Source organism: Dothidotthia symphoricarpi (genome assembly GCF_010015815.1).
Source record: "Dothidotthia symphoricarpi CBS 119687 unplaced genomic scaffold P153scaffold_21, whole genome shotgun sequence".
In the NCBI taxonomy this organism is placed as follows: Eukaryota; Fungi; Ascomycota; class Dothideomycetes; order Pleosporales; family Dothidotthiaceae; genus Dothidotthia; species Dothidotthia symphoricarpi.
The window spans coordinates 322,480-336,082 of NW_022985028.1; the positions used below are offsets into that span (position 1 = coordinate 322,480).

A 13,603-nucleotide genomic window follows, 5' to 3' on the forward strand; every position below is an offset into this window, starting at 1 on the left:
TCCCCCCTGTTCAACACTCAGTAGCCTCCTCAACATGGCCGTCTGGCAGTACGTGCATGTTGAATTGCTGTCGATATCTTCAGTCTGACATGCTGCAGGTGGTACAAGGGCATCACGCCCAAGACGCGGGTGATCATCGGAGTCGGCATCATGGCGTACGCGGGCGTGGGCTTGTTCCTGTCTGACAAAGCGGAAGAGAAGTTTGGGCTTGTGCCGACTGAAAAGGACAAGGAAGATTTGCGAAATGCGCTGCCGAAGATCACGACTGTCGAGAAAGGGGACCGATAGAGAGTTTGAGCTGGCTGCTACATCATGTGAAAGTTGAATGATAATTGGGGTGGATGAATGTCTACGTTGGAGAAACGACAGTTGGTCTTCTCATATCTCAAGAGAGATGTCCTGCTAATTGGTTCAGCGCGTCATTCCCTCTGATATCGAGCAAATATTCCCCGTGCCAGACGAAGAAAGAAATCCACGTCGACAGACATTAAAGTCTACTTAAATCGATAGTCTTCGCATCTGAAATTATCCAATACCCAGCATGGCCATCTTCGACTAGAGTGTTTCTCGGATCTTCCATGATCAAACCAACATCCGTGCAGAGAACATACATCAGACGACACCGTCTCGCCAAACCCAGACATCAGCCCGCACTCTCTAGATAGGGACCTAGGAAGGACGCAGAAAACAATGCAAACACCACGTTCGAGAACCGCAAAAACCCTGTATTGAGCATGAATGCCAGAAGCAAACTGCAGCGAAAGTCCCGCCACAGCTTGACACCGAACGAAAGATTAGTGGAAAGATTCGTGTGCCTTTCGTATATATCACAGATACACATCTAACCTACTTTATTCTCTCTAACGCAGCATTTGAATCAACCAACTTCGTCTCCTGATCTACGTCCCCCTTCTCATACTACCCTTCCGCACCCCGCAATTCCTCCATCAGCGCATCGATAATCTTGAACATCTCCTCCGCCATCTTCCTACCCATCTCTCTCCAACTCTCCTCGCACAACCGTCCAAACCGGTCAGGGTGCCAGCTCAACCGCTCCTGGCGCAGCCACTCATAGCTGTACAGCCCACTTGCCCTCAGGAGCGATTCGACGTCGTGCTTGCAGGCCTTGATGTCGTCTGGGTTGGATTTGACAACGACGCATGCGGGGAGGGCGCAGGTTGTGATCGAGGGGGGTAGGTAGGGAAAGGCGGTTAGGAGTTGGGCTGATGGCGGGGCGGGTGGCTCGGGGTTGATGGAGAGCGTGACTGAGTGGAGGGACGATTGGGATAGTTTCTTGGGTTGCGAGTTGGCGATGGCGATTAGTGCGGACGTGAACTTCGCGCTTGTTTCTGCTGACCATTGCTCGTATAGCGCTTGGGTGGCTGCGTCTGGCTTCGTACTGGAAATCCCATTCGACGATTGCTCGTCCGCTTGAGGATTCTCTTTTTGTTTCGGTCTCGCTCTTGCAAAGCAGTTCAGCGCAAAGGATTCCAGGGCGTCTTCATTCACGTCGTCAATCGACCCAGCCCACGTCCCATCATTTCGGATCGCAACGAACTGATCCCAGGACGTAGGATCGAGGGCCATGAACGCCAGGTCGTTCCATGAGAACCCCCTTTCCGCCGTCCATTCTTCCACCGTCTCTCGGTAGATCTCCCACTCGTCGTCGCCGTCGCCGAATTCGTATGCTACCTCCCCGTACTCGCTCATAGCGAAGAAGGCGCCCTCAGGTCCCCACGTTACCATCCGCGGCGGTCCGACCCTCCACCCGGAAGGTGTAAGCCATGACTGAATGGTATCTTCGAGCGCAGCAGGGAGGTTTGCCCAACGAATCAACTCGGGATGCCAGACGATGAACGAGTCCTCCGGGCCGAGAAACGCACGGAGAAGGTGAGAATGCCATGTTTTAGCAAGGATAGTTTGCAGACGTTTTGGCGTAGCAGAACCCCATCTCAGCGCATCCTTACCCGAAGAGTCTTTGAAGCTGAGAATCCAGGAATCGGTCACTGTTCCCAAGACCGCCCAGTGGACGTCCAACGCAGATTTGCGAAGGATGAGCTTGTGCAGATCCGGAGAGAGGTTTCGTCTGCTGGCGTTAGATGGGGCTTGATATTGTGGGAAGGATTGTACGCACGATTTCAGCCCTTGAAAACTCTTCGAGATGAAGCTGTCGTGCGGGCCGAAGGAGAAGAACGATGTGTTGCTTGAAGTACCACTCATGCTGGGAATGAGATGCTATTGGATGGATGGATGATGAATATGACGTCACGAGCAGGAATCAATCCAAACCGAATTCTCTTTCGTCAGACCTCCAGCTGCGCGTTCTTCTTCTTCTGCTGCTACCAGTAATCGAGTTCCCATTGAGCACGAAAAGACGTCCCGCTTTGGTGTGAGTATGTATACATGAACGTCCCCAAGCGCCTTTGTAGATGTCGCGTGAGGGCCATGAACTACTTTCTTGTTTGATCCTGGGAACGATCGGCTTGGCGGAGGTAAGGTATGGTATGGTATCCAACATCCACTCCATCTCTATCTCTCTTTGTTGTGTTGTAGACTTTCCAGTTTTCCAAGTCAACGTCCAAGTTTCCATACCCCATCTCTTATCGTCGCTTTTCCCCATCTAGCCGTCATTTCTGTGCGCCAAAGTCCCAGCACCATGTGCGACGCCATATTCACCTTTGGTCAGCGCGGAAGTCACTTCTTCCAATGCCCATCACATCAAGACCAGTACGCAAGCCCCACGCCTCGAACCCCCACCCCTCAACCCCAACTAACCCAAGCCCCCAGCACGCGTCTCCCACAAAAACTCACAACTCTCCTCTCATCCTCGCAACTCCAACTAGTCCACCACATCGCCCTAGGATTCGAAAACAGCTTCCTCCTCACATGGCGTGACGCCAGCGGCCAAGACCGCATCAACTCCGCCGGCCTACCGTCAGAGTTACTCGACTTCCTGTACGCCCGCACCCCGCAGGGCAAACCCGCCCGCTCCATCCCCACGCTGCGCTGCACCCTCGGACCCAGCAATACGTCTTTCTTCGCCCAAGACGGCTCGGCCTGTGTATGGATGAACCTGCCCCCCCTCCTCATTCCCGCGCTGCAATCGCGGATTCGAGACGGGAAATGGACGGACCGGCCGCGCGTCGTCGCCCTGGGCGCTGACGCCGACTTCGTGCTCATCACGGAGAACCACGCTGCTGTCTGGGCGCTGGATCACTATCCCACTATGGCTAAGCTGCTCGAGTACTCGCGCCTGCAGGACCGCGGTATCCGCGATGTGCGCGGTGTGGTGCTGCATGCGTATCGCTACGGGGCCGCGGTGTGCATGTCGCGCAACGGGACGCTGGTTTTTGAGAATTTGCCATTGCATGAGCTTGCGGGGATGCAGGGTATGATCGAGCCTGTTTTGCAGGATACCAAGGCGTTGGATTGGGGGATGCGAGACCGCGGGGGGAGGAAGGAGATGAAGAAGAAGAGGGAAGAGGGCGAGGGCGTGCAGAAACGGCCCAGCGTGTTGCAGGAGCGGGCGCAGATGAGGCGCGAGTGGAGCGATCATACGCAGCAGTTCACTGCGCAGGCCAAGGGCTTGAAACTCAGTCTGAGTCTGAGCGTCAGCACGGGGGGGTTTTCGAGGATGTTGGGGTGAGAGGAAGGACGGGCTTATGCTGGATGAACGTGGAGTGGGTGTGGGTGTGGATGTCTTGTGCAATGAGTATGGCAGACCGAATCCTTGAGTGGCTACATTAGATAACCCAGATTCACGTTCGTTGTGGTGTAGGTAGAGAGAGAGGTACATATTCCCCGCGCCTACCTTAGATGTGTGGACAACCAATCCCACTCGATTCCACACACACATACACACACCAAAGCAAAGCAAAACAAAACAATGCAAAGTAATCTTTTTATTCCACAAAACAAAGCTCGATCTAACCCTCCCAACCCACTCTAAATCTTCTCCCCCTCCAATATCCCCCTCGCCTCCTCACTCTTCCACCACCCCTTCTCCCCACCCGGAAACGAGAACTTCTCCATACTCTCAGGCCGCATCTCAACGCTATACCCAGGACTAGTAGGCGTAACATAATACCCATCCTCAATTTTACTCGGGCTAAAAAAGTGCTCATGCAAATGATCCACATATTCAAGGACGCTCTTCTTTCCGCTCACAACAACATAGTCAATGGTGGACAGATGTTGCGTGTATTCAGGCAGGCCGACGCCGCCGCTGTGCGGCACGATGGGGACGTTGAATTTCGCGGCCATGAGGAGGACGGCGATGACTTCGTTGACGCCGCCCAGGCGGCAGGCGTCGATTTGGCAGATGTCGATGGCGCCTGAGGCGAGGAATTGCTTGAACATTACGCGGTTTTGGCACATTTCTCCTGTGGCGACGCCGATGGAGTAGGGCTTTAGGGCTTCGCGGATGGCTTTGTGGCCGAGGACTAAGGGGGGGGGGATGTTAGTATATGGGTTGAAGATGGAAGGGAAGGGGGGAAACATACCGTCATCAGGCGAAGTCGGTTCCTCAATAAACCACGGCTTAAACTCCTTCAGCTCCTTCATATACGCGATCGCCTCCGGCACACTCCAGACTTGATTCGCATCAACCATGAGCACATTCCCCTTATCATACCCGATAACCTCTCTCGCAATAGTAAGACGATGTTTATCCTGCTTCAGGTCGCTGCCGACCTTGAGCTTGAAGTGGCGGTACCCCTTGCTAAGCGTCTCCTGCAGCAGGCCCTTCATCTTGTCCTCGCCGTAGCCGAGCCAGCCAGCGGACGTCGTGTAGGCGGGGACAGCCTTGCTCTCGAGCGCCTCCTGCAGGCGCTCCTTCTTGCCCTGCTCGGCTTTTTGCAGGATCTGGAGCGCTTCCTCCGGCGTCAGGGCGTCGGTGATGTAGCGGAAGTCGATTAGGTCGACGATCTGCTGGGGGGACATGTCGGCTACGATGCGCCACACGGGCTTGCCGAGCGTCTTGGCCCAGAGGTCCCAGATGGCGTTTACGACGGCGCCTAGCGCGAGGTGGATCACGCCCTTCTCCGGGCCGATCCAGCGCAGTTGGCTGTCGTTGACTAGGTGGCGCCATGTCTTGCCCCAGTTCTCGACCAGTGACTCGAGCGTGCGGCCCTTGATGCGGTCTGCGAGATGGGCAATGGCTGTGCATACTATTTCGTTGCCGCGGCCGATTGTGAAGGTCTGGGCGAGGGTTAGGAGGGGGGTTTACTCGAGAGATGAGGGCGTGTATTGAGAGTGGATGCATCACAATTCATACACGACGGGACAGGAAATATTCTTCAACTCACCATTCCGTGACCCTTGAACTCGGAGTCTGTGTGAAGAATGCAGTATGCAGATGAGTAGTCACCCGCCGCATTCATGGCATCGGAACCCGTCTTGTCGAGAGATGTCTATTCACGTTAGTCAAGATGCCTCAGACCACCAACCACGACCACTCCGTTCAATGCAACATACCGGGAACCGAACATCCTTCGTCTCAGTGTGCGTAATAGTCACCATCTTGCCGTCTGTCGTGCAATGTGATGTGTCGTTTGTGATTCCGAGATTCCGAAAGCTACCCCGCAGAAGCAAGATGAAGGCTGAAGTTTAGAATTGGGGAATCAACTCTCGTCAAAAGGAAGAAAGAGGTAGGAAGGAAGGTCAAAGCAGTCAGACGCAACGTGTTATATACAGCAATCCCACCAGCGGGGTCTAGACGTTATATACAGCCATCTGTACTCAAGGGAAAAACCCCACCCCGCAACGCGTTGCGACGCGTGGGAGGCACATCCCTGACCAGCCGCTCCGAGCGCCCCCACCATGGCCGTCGTGATAGGTGGAGAAATGCACACCCGTGGAGAAACGTCGGGGCAGCTGGAACCCCCAATCCGAGCGGGTGCCGGCAGCGTTCATGAACGGGGCACGTGTGCCGTGTCTGCAGGGCAAGTCAAGTCAACAATGCAGTGCAGCTAGGATGCATGTGAGGCTCTGAAAGCTTCGTTCCCGGCCGGAAAGCTTGGGTTGGACGACCCAGTGGGAGGGCCGCGGAATGTGGAAGAAATACTCCTTGGAGGAATGGGAAGGGGAGAGTGCGAACTGGTACATGAACGGTAGTCGGAGGAACAGGCCTCGAGGCGGCTCTCCAGTGCGTCCTTTTACTATGTACATTCGCCGACGTGGAGCACGCGCCGGTGATCTCGAAGCGCACCCGTAGCCTTTTTTGGTTTGTCCGCCGTCGGATTCACCATACCGCGCTGAAAGATGACTCGGGACCAAGCGTGAACACGCATCCAACTCTTCGCCCTGCTGCTCCAAATCATTAAGACACTCACTTGATACCCCTCTTCTCCGTCTCACTGTAGTATATGACCATACGCCACAGCTTCTTGACCAGAGACTCCGCTTCGTCGTCGAGGGCCTGTCATTAGTGTCAGCATAATATCCCGTCTCCATATAGGCAATAAAAGCACTCACCACTTCCAAATTGGCCACCAACGCCTCGGGACCCCCATGGTTCTTCAAATGATCCACTATAGCATCGACAAGCATGTCCTCCTGCAAACCCATAATCTCGAGAACCTTGTTGGCGGCCCAGTCTTTGATGTCCTTGTCAATATTCTTCTCGGGCAAATGCTCCCAGGAGATTTTCCAGCTCCAGAGCCCCGCCGTGTCGTTTGGAATATCGCGAGCAAGCTGTCTCTGCGCTTCCTCGATCTCTTCTTGTGTGAGGTTGGCACGGACAGCGGCGTCGAAGTTGATGGGAATGAGGGTGCGCTTCTTGGAGCCGGGCTGGTCGGTGATTTCTTCGTCTTCGAGTAGGTTTTCGACGTCGGCGGCTGTGCGGCGGGGGGCGGCAGTTTGCTCGAGCTTCTTTGCAGCGGCGCCCAGGGAGATTTTGAAGTGCTGTGGCTCGCGTTGTTCCTGGACGCGCATGAGCTCGTCGGCTTGCTGGTCGAGGAAGGCGTCGGCCTCTCCGCGGGCATGATCTCGCTGCTTCTGCTGGGAGGCCAACTCGCGCTGTTCCTGGGCACGGTCGATGCCATCTTCCCTTGATTCCCGCTCGCGCACCTTCTCGCGCTCACGCATGTATTCGCCGTGATCGCGGTAGTACAGATGACGTCGTCCAGTTGCCTCGTTGTCGTCGTCAAACTCTTTAAGCTGCTTAGCCTGTGCGTCGCGGACTGCTTGCTGTTTGGCTTCTACATCTTTTACGTGAGCACTGGTGCGGTCCAGCGAGCCCATGGTTCGTTCCTCGTGCTTTGTCCATCGAGCGAGTTGTTTTCTGTAGGCCTCCTCAAACTCATCGTCTCGCTTCTTCTTGCGACGGCGTTCGATTTCTGAGTCACTGGCCGAGTCGTCGTCGTCATCGCGGTTGATGTAGACGCCGTTGTTGATTGCTCCTCCGTTGATGAAGTTGACGCCTCCTTGGTAGTCGCGGGGGAACTGAGACCCTTTAGGTCCACTGGGAGCTCCTTGCACGCCGCGATCCGCTTTGGGCCCAAGCGGAACTCCATTGGCGCCTCCAGGCCCAGTCGGCGCTGAAGGAGGGGGGGACGCGCGCCTGCCGCTCCGACGACGTTCCTCGGCTTCCAGTTCCTCTTCCCGGCGAAGGCGTTCTCGATCGCGTTGGTTGGAGCGGTCGCGGAAGGCAGCGATCTCGGCAGCGACTATCTCGCGCATTTCAACCGGGATGTCTGCAAGCTCGTCGTCGGCTCCTGTAAGGTTGACGAAAGCGACTTCAACATCCCCGTCGTGTACTGGCGCATCCTGCATCATTGTGTCGCCTCCGTACTCCATCTGCGGCATGTTGGGCGGGCTGAAGAAGCTTGCGAGGACTTGAGACAGGGCTTCCTTTGCAGTATCGAGTCGAAACTGAACGGTGTTCTCGTCCTCGTTGCGCGTCTTGCTCCACTCCTCTGCGTATTTGATCGAGGCATCGTCCACCATGACCTGCAGTTTGGTTGTCTCGACCTCTTCCTCGTCATCCTCACCCTTGACGTGTCCTGGTTTCTGGCGCTTGGTAGGAACGCGCACGTCCTTGAAGATGTCGGCGGCCGTCTCCAAGCTCTGCGCGTCTGCAAACTCGGCAAAGCCAAACGTCTGGGGCTTGTTGTTGGCGTCGGTGGCCCTTGTCCAGCGCACCAACTTCCCTGCCGTCTCCAGAATGCGCTCCATGCCATCGTCGCCCCCTACGCCGTCTGGGATGTTGCCGACGAAGATGGTACGAGCGATCTCTTCGCGCGAGGGTGGGATGACCTGCGCAGGACCATCCCTACGGTCGCCGTCGCGGTCCATGCCCAGACCTCGACGAGCAGGCATAGCCGTGTCCTTTCGTCCCACTGGGCTGTCGGAAGCTCCACCGCGCCCAGACTGGGTTCCCAGACGGATGACGGGCGCATTGAAGTTGAAGTTGGGCATGTTGGCGGGCGCTTGCCAGTTGGGCGGCAGAGGGCGCGGGCCTCCGAGTTGTGGCGGGCCTTGGTTCAGGGCGACGCCTGGGGGAGCTACACCGGGGGGAGCTGCGGCGCTGCCTGGGGCTCCTGTGAGAGCTTGTTAGTCTGCAGATTCGCGTGATGCAGCCGTGTATCCTGAGACACTCGTACTGACCCATTCCTGGCGGCGCCATGCCCGGCGGCGCGCCTGCAAAGCCCGGCGGGCGATTGTACCCTGGAGCACCTGGGCGCGTTAGCTGGGAACGAGTCGCAAAGCTCGAGGGACGCACCTGGATAGTTGTACATGTTGGCCAGAACTTCAGTCGCGTGTGGGAGTCGACTGGGGAAAACACAAATGCAAAGACGGCTGATGTCGCGTGTGGACGTCGACAGGCAGGAGCTTTGGACGAGATTTAGCGCTCGGACCACGCGGCCGACAAAATTGGCAGTCGCGACGTGAGGGACTTGGACTTGGGCAAAACCACGGCTTCACGGCTCCACGGCTCCACCCCACGGCTCCCACTGCACCACCAGCCAGACACGCATGACATAGCACGCTGCTTCACTCGCAACAATGGGCTCCCGCTGCCTCGGCGAGCTGCTGCTCCGCCCCTCCACCCTGGCCCGCATCTCACCACTACCACGCCGGGCCATCTCGACACCACGCCAGACCATTGCCCCGTCATGGACAGCCCGCAGCCTCTCCAACACATCCAGGCCGCCCGCCCCCCAGCCTGCCCTCAAAGTGCAAGAGCAAGAGGCCGACGATGACGCTCCACGACGCCCCCGCCGTGCCTCCAACGCCGAAACCTCGCAAGCAATCGACTCGCTCTTCTCAGGCCTGCCTGATACCCGCCCCCGCCCCCCGCAGACAGCCTCCAGCGATCAACTCCGCGCCGCCCGCGCCTCGCACATCTTCGGCAGCGAGTTCAGCTCGCCGGGCCGCGGCCGCTCCCGCAGGCCCCCCGGCCTAAACTTCGATGACATGACTATGCCCGACGAGCTGGCCAACCCCACCCTGGCCAACAAGCCCGTCGACACATCGCTTGCCCAGCAGCAGGAGGAGACGTTTGCCAACTACCCGCGTCTGAACCCCACGTACGGGAGGACCGTCGACTTGGATGCGAGTCGTGGGAGAGACATTGTGCGGGGGATTGGCATGCTGGGGAGTTTGGTGGCCAGGAATCACATCAGGAAGGACGTCTCCAAGCAGAAGTTCCACGAGCGCGGGGGGTTGAAGAGGAAGCGGTTGTTGAGTGAGAGGTGGAGGGCGAGGTTCAAGAAGGGCTTTGTGGCCGTCACCGCAAGGGTGAGTGAGCTGACCAGGAAGGGATGGTAAACATCTGACTGGGTGTATCGAGACATGGAGGATTGAAGTGTGAATTGAACTGTAGATATGATCGGACGTCGACATGGAATGTACGATTCTGAATGTATTCATGTGTATATGTGTACAATATAGAAATACAATCCAGCTTTGCATGTTGGAATACCCACACCAGATCAAAGAGAACACACTATTCTTCCTTCTCCATACCATACACTCCAATCCAATCCAATCCAATCCACACAATCCTCTCCACCCACCGACCGCGGAACCAACGCTTGGCACACACGACTCAAGCCAACCGCGCCAGATCTCCGCGCATCCCCCATCCCAGCCCATCCCATCACAACCAAATCCCACACAACAATGTCCACACCATAGCCTCCCCAAAACCACCCACCCACTCAATCATTAACCCACATTAATACCCGCGCACACGCACACACCGCCCACAATGCACCTCCTCCACCGCGCCCCTTCCCCCTGGCACCTCCTAGCCCTGTCCTCCCTCTGCGCAACCGCGCTCAGCAGCAGCAGCCAGGGCCAGGTCCCGCTCCACGGCGCCGACGACAACGCGCGGGGGTATAATCCCGGGGAACCGATTCCCGTGTCGTGCTTGAACAGGACGATGTGAGTCTACATTTTAGCGAAAAAGTATATGGATGGATGGCAGGCTGACGGCGCGTGCAGAGATACGGGGGAACATGTACGTCTTGTTTTACGCGGTTGTTGCATTGCATAGCATAGCACACGGCGCGTAAGGGGGGTTAGAAAGGGAGAAGACACGCGTGCTAACAGGTAAAAAAACAGATCACAGATATAAACGGGCATCTCCAATACATACCCTTCCCAACCTGCAACGAAACAAACCGCCCCCTAGAACTCTTCTTCGGCGTAGAAAAAGACATAAACTGCACACTCGACTTTGTCACGGATGAGTTCTTCCACCGTACCATCCCCCCCCTTATATCCCCACCCCAACCAACCCACTAACCCCCGCCTAGTCCTAGAATTCTACATCCACAACGACGCCCCGCTATCCTGCCGGATCCCCTCACGCCCCCTCCCCGCCTCGGCTCTCCTCTCAACCCAACTAACGGACGAGCACTCCCAAGAAGGCGCCCTAGGAACCTCCTCAACGCTCTACACCCCGTTGATAATCGCGCTCGCGGGAACCCTCCAACTCTCGCACCTGCACGTAGGAAACAACCTAAACCTGCTCCTCCACGCGGGGACCACCCCAGGCGCCGTCGACGCAGCAACAGCCTACAGCGTAGCGGCGCACACGCGCAGCACGAAGATCACGATTGGGGACCCGCTGCCGCTGAGTTTTAGCGTGAGGTGGTATCCGAGCACGACGTTGCCGAGGGGGTGGGCGGGGTATGGCGGGCATGTTTATACGAGTACGTTTATTTACTGCATACTGAGTGCTGGGGCTAGTGCGGCGATTTGTGTGGCGTATTTTAGGGGCGTGGAGCTGCCGAGACGGTTGAAGCGGTATGCGACGGATAGGATGAATGGTGGGGGGGCGAGGTTTGGTGGTGGTGGGGGAGGGGGGAGTGTGGGGTATGGGCTGCCGGTTGCGAATGGACGGGGGAGTGGGTATGGACTGAGTGGGGGATATGGGTATGGTGGTGGGATTGGGAAGAAGGATTGAAGGGGTGTGGTGGATGAACAGTCGTAGCTACGATTTAGACGTCAACTTCATAATCACAGGCACAATCAACACGTTGATGTATGATTCAATTGTCCATCTCATTCAGGATCCTTATGATATAGTTCATTTTCCAAAGTCGTCAATTCATCAGCCATTACAGCTGTCGCTCTCGCACGCCATTTTCATCATCTACAAAGACGCCTTCTTCTTGAATGCGTTGATGAGGCCGCTTGTGCTGGCATCGTGCGACGTAGACTCGGCACTGTCGTCAAGCTCAGCCTGGATCTTCTTGGCCAGGGACTTGCCCAACTCCACACCCCACTGGTCGAAGCTGTTGATGTTCCAGATGGCGCCCTCGGTGAAGGTGAGGTGCTCGTAGTAGACAATCAGCGCACCAAGAGTGGCGGGCGTGATCTTGTCGGCCAAGATGGATGTCGTAGGTCGGTTGCCCAAGAAGGTCTTGTGGGAAACAAGGTTGTCGGGAGCACCCTCAGCCTTGACCTCATCAGGCGTCTTGCCGACCATGAGGGCCTCGGCTTGTGCGAAGAAGTTGGAAGCAAGCATCCTAAATGGGTCAGTTGGTTTCTTGAACATGACGACAGCTAAACTCACTTCTGGTGCTTGTTGTTGTCAACTGGGTTGTGGCTCTGGGCAGCCATGATGAAGTCGGTGGGGATCAGCTTGGTTCCCTGGTGGAGCAGCTGGTAGAAAGAGTGCTGTGCGTTGGTGGCCGGCTCGCCGAAGAGGATTGGGCCGGTGGTGTACTTTACGTAGTCGCCGCTGCGAGTGATGGCCTTTCCGTTCGACTCCATAGACAGTTGCTGGAGGTAAGCAGGGAACCTGTGGAGGTACTGGTCGAAGCTGGTAGAAAGTTAGACACGTTCACAAACTCAGATGGCCAACTTACGGCGAAACAAGGTGTGTCTGGGCACCGAAGAAGTCCGAATACCACACGCTAAGCAGACCACCAAGAACGGGAATGTTCTGCTCCAGAGGAGTCTCCTGGAAGTGCTTGTCCATGGAGTGTGCACCAGCCAGGAACTGGTGGAAGTTCTCGAAGCCAATGTAAAGAGCAACGCTCAAACCAATGGCACTCCAGACGCTGTAACGTCCACCAACCCAGTCGGAGAAACCGAACATGTTCTTCTTGTCAATACCAAACTTGGTGACTTCGGCCTCGTTGGTCGACAGAGCCACAAAGTGCTTGGCGATGTCCTCCTCCTTGGCGCTCTTCAAGAACCATGTCTTCGCAGTGTTGGCGTTGGTGCATGTCTCAGCTGTGGTGAAGGTCTTGGAGGCAATGAGGAAGAGAGAAGTCTCGGGGTTGGAGTCCTTCAGCGCCTCGGCGATGTGGGTTCCGTCGATGTTGGAGACGAAGTGGATCTTGAGGCTGCGGTCGGAGTAAGGCTTGAGAGCCTCGGAGACCATGACTGGGCCACTACAGGGTATCAGTAAGCATCTTCTTCAAGACGAGTGAAATGAACACGTACAGATCGGAACCACCAATACCGATGTTGATGATAGTGTCAATCTTCTTGCCGGTGTAGCCCTTCCACTCGCCGCTGCGCACCTGCTCGGTGAACTCCTTCATGTGGTCCAGCACGTCGTCGACGCCCTCGACGACGCTCTTGCCAGCGACCTCCATCTTCTTGTTCGAAGTGTTGCGGAGAGCGACATGGTAGACAGCACGGTCCTCGGTGAAGTTGATCTTCTCGCCGGCGAACATGTCATCGCGAAGCTTCTCGAGACCAGCCTCCTTGGCCAGCTCAACTAGGAGCTTCAGTGTGTCATCGGTGATGAAGTTCTTGGAGAAATCGAACAGGATTTCTGAGTCTTCCGCGTCGTTCTTGAAGGTACGGCTGAACTTCTCGAATCGCTGCAATGGCTTAGTTGTGCGTTTCTCATCAAACCTTCCATCCTCACCTTGGGGTCCTTCTTGAAGTACTCTTTCAAGACGATGTCCTTTCCGAGCTTCTCGTGGTGGTCCTGGAGAGCCGACCAGGCATTGAGGTCAGACGCCTGCGCGAAGCCGGGCATGTTGTGCTATAGAGCTTGTGCAGTTAGTATGATGAAGAGGTTTGGTGTGACGAGGATGCGTACAGTTGAAGTTGGTCAATTGGAGATGAGAGAGATATCGAGAGCGGATTGCAATCGATTCAAGTGAGCTTGAGTAGATATGAAGTTGTT

General features: G+C 56.2%; 8 protein-coding genes across 8 annotated transcripts; 4 read left to right on the plus strand and 4 right to left on the minus strand.

Moving 5' to 3' along the window:
* Positions 1 to 34: 34 nt before the first annotated feature.
* Positions 35 to 288, plus strand: P153DRAFT_389872 (uncharacterized protein; the record flags this gene model as incomplete). Its single annotated transcript, XM_033670877.1, has 2 exons — positions 35 to 48; positions 99 to 288. The coding sequence occupies 2 exons, from the start codon at positions 35 to 37 to the stop codon at positions 286 to 288; spliced, it is 204 nt and encodes a 67-aa protein (XP_033519410.1).
* A 630-nt stretch (positions 289 to 918) lies between these two features.
* P153DRAFT_300600 (uncharacterized protein) lies at positions 919 to 2,220 on the minus strand (the record flags this gene model as incomplete). Its single annotated transcript, XM_033664339.1, has 2 exons — positions 919 to 2,086; positions 2,135 to 2,220. The coding sequence occupies 2 exons, from the start codon at positions 2,218 to 2,220 to the stop codon at positions 919 to 921; spliced, it is 1,254 nt and encodes a 417-aa protein (XP_033519411.1).
* A 130-nt stretch (positions 2,221 to 2,350) lies between these two features.
* On the plus strand, positions 2,351 to 3,911 carry P153DRAFT_349202 (uncharacterized protein). The gene is made up of 2 exons (XM_033666239.1): positions 2,351 to 2,727; positions 2,788 to 3,911. The coding sequence occupies exons 1-2, from the start codon at positions 2,657 to 2,659 to the stop codon at positions 3,644 to 3,646; spliced, it is 930 nt and encodes a 309-aa protein (XP_033519412.1). The 5' UTR covers positions 2,351 to 2,656; the 3' UTR covers positions 3,647 to 3,911.
* A 34-nt stretch (positions 3,912 to 3,945) lies between these two features.
* Positions 3,946 to 5,571, minus strand: P153DRAFT_349204 (mandelate racemase/muconate lactonizing protein-like protein; the record flags this gene model as incomplete). Its single annotated transcript, XM_033666240.1, has 4 exons — positions 5,476 to 5,571; positions 5,307 to 5,411; positions 4,503 to 5,199; positions 3,946 to 4,442 (listed from the first exon to the last, which is right to left on the minus strand). The coding sequence occupies exons 1-4, from the start codon at positions 5,518 to 5,520 to the stop codon at positions 3,946 to 3,948; spliced, it is 1,344 nt and encodes a 447-aa protein (XP_033519413.1). The 5' UTR covers positions 5,521 to 5,571.
* A 757-nt stretch (positions 5,572 to 6,328) lies between these two features.
* On the minus strand, positions 6,329 to 8,418 carry P153DRAFT_300617 (uncharacterized protein; the record flags this gene model as incomplete). The annotated part of the gene is made up of 2 exons (XM_033664342.1): positions 6,329 to 6,418; positions 6,475 to 8,418. 2 exons carry the CDS (start codon positions 8,416 to 8,418, stop codon positions 6,329 to 6,331), a joined length of 2,034 nt encoding a protein of 677 aa, XP_033519414.1.
* Positions 8,419 to 8,913: 495 nt separating this feature from the next.
* P153DRAFT_370344 (uncharacterized protein) lies at positions 8,914 to 9,952 on the plus strand. The gene has a single exon (XM_033669019.1). It carries the CDS (start codon positions 9,007 to 9,009, stop codon positions 9,769 to 9,771), a length of 765 nt encoding a protein of 254 aa, XP_033519415.1. The 5' UTR covers positions 8,914 to 9,006; the 3' UTR covers positions 9,772 to 9,952.
* A 140-nt stretch (positions 9,953 to 10,092) lies between these two features.
* Positions 10,093 to 11,416, plus strand: P153DRAFT_426049 (uncharacterized protein; the record flags this gene model as incomplete). Its single annotated transcript, XM_033672583.1, has 4 exons — positions 10,093 to 10,389; positions 10,450 to 10,465; positions 10,558 to 10,708; positions 10,764 to 11,416. The coding sequence occupies exons 1-4, from the start codon at positions 10,214 to 10,216 to the stop codon at positions 11,414 to 11,416; spliced, it is 996 nt and encodes a 331-aa protein (XP_033519416.1). The 5' UTR covers positions 10,093 to 10,213.
* Positions 11,417 to 11,500: 84 nt separating this feature from the next.
* Positions 11,501 to 13,467, minus strand: P153DRAFT_370345 (glucose-6-phosphate isomeras-like protein). The gene is made up of 5 exons (XM_033669020.1): positions 13,340 to 13,467; positions 12,907 to 13,292; positions 12,324 to 12,854; positions 12,029 to 12,277; positions 11,501 to 11,981 (listed from the first exon to the last, which is right to left on the minus strand). Exons 1-5 carry the CDS (start codon positions 13,451 to 13,453, stop codon positions 11,606 to 11,608), a joined length of 1,656 nt encoding a protein of 551 aa, XP_033519417.1. The 5' UTR covers positions 13,454 to 13,467; the 3' UTR covers positions 11,501 to 11,605.
* Between the last annotated feature and the right edge of the window lie 136 nt (positions 13,468 to 13,603).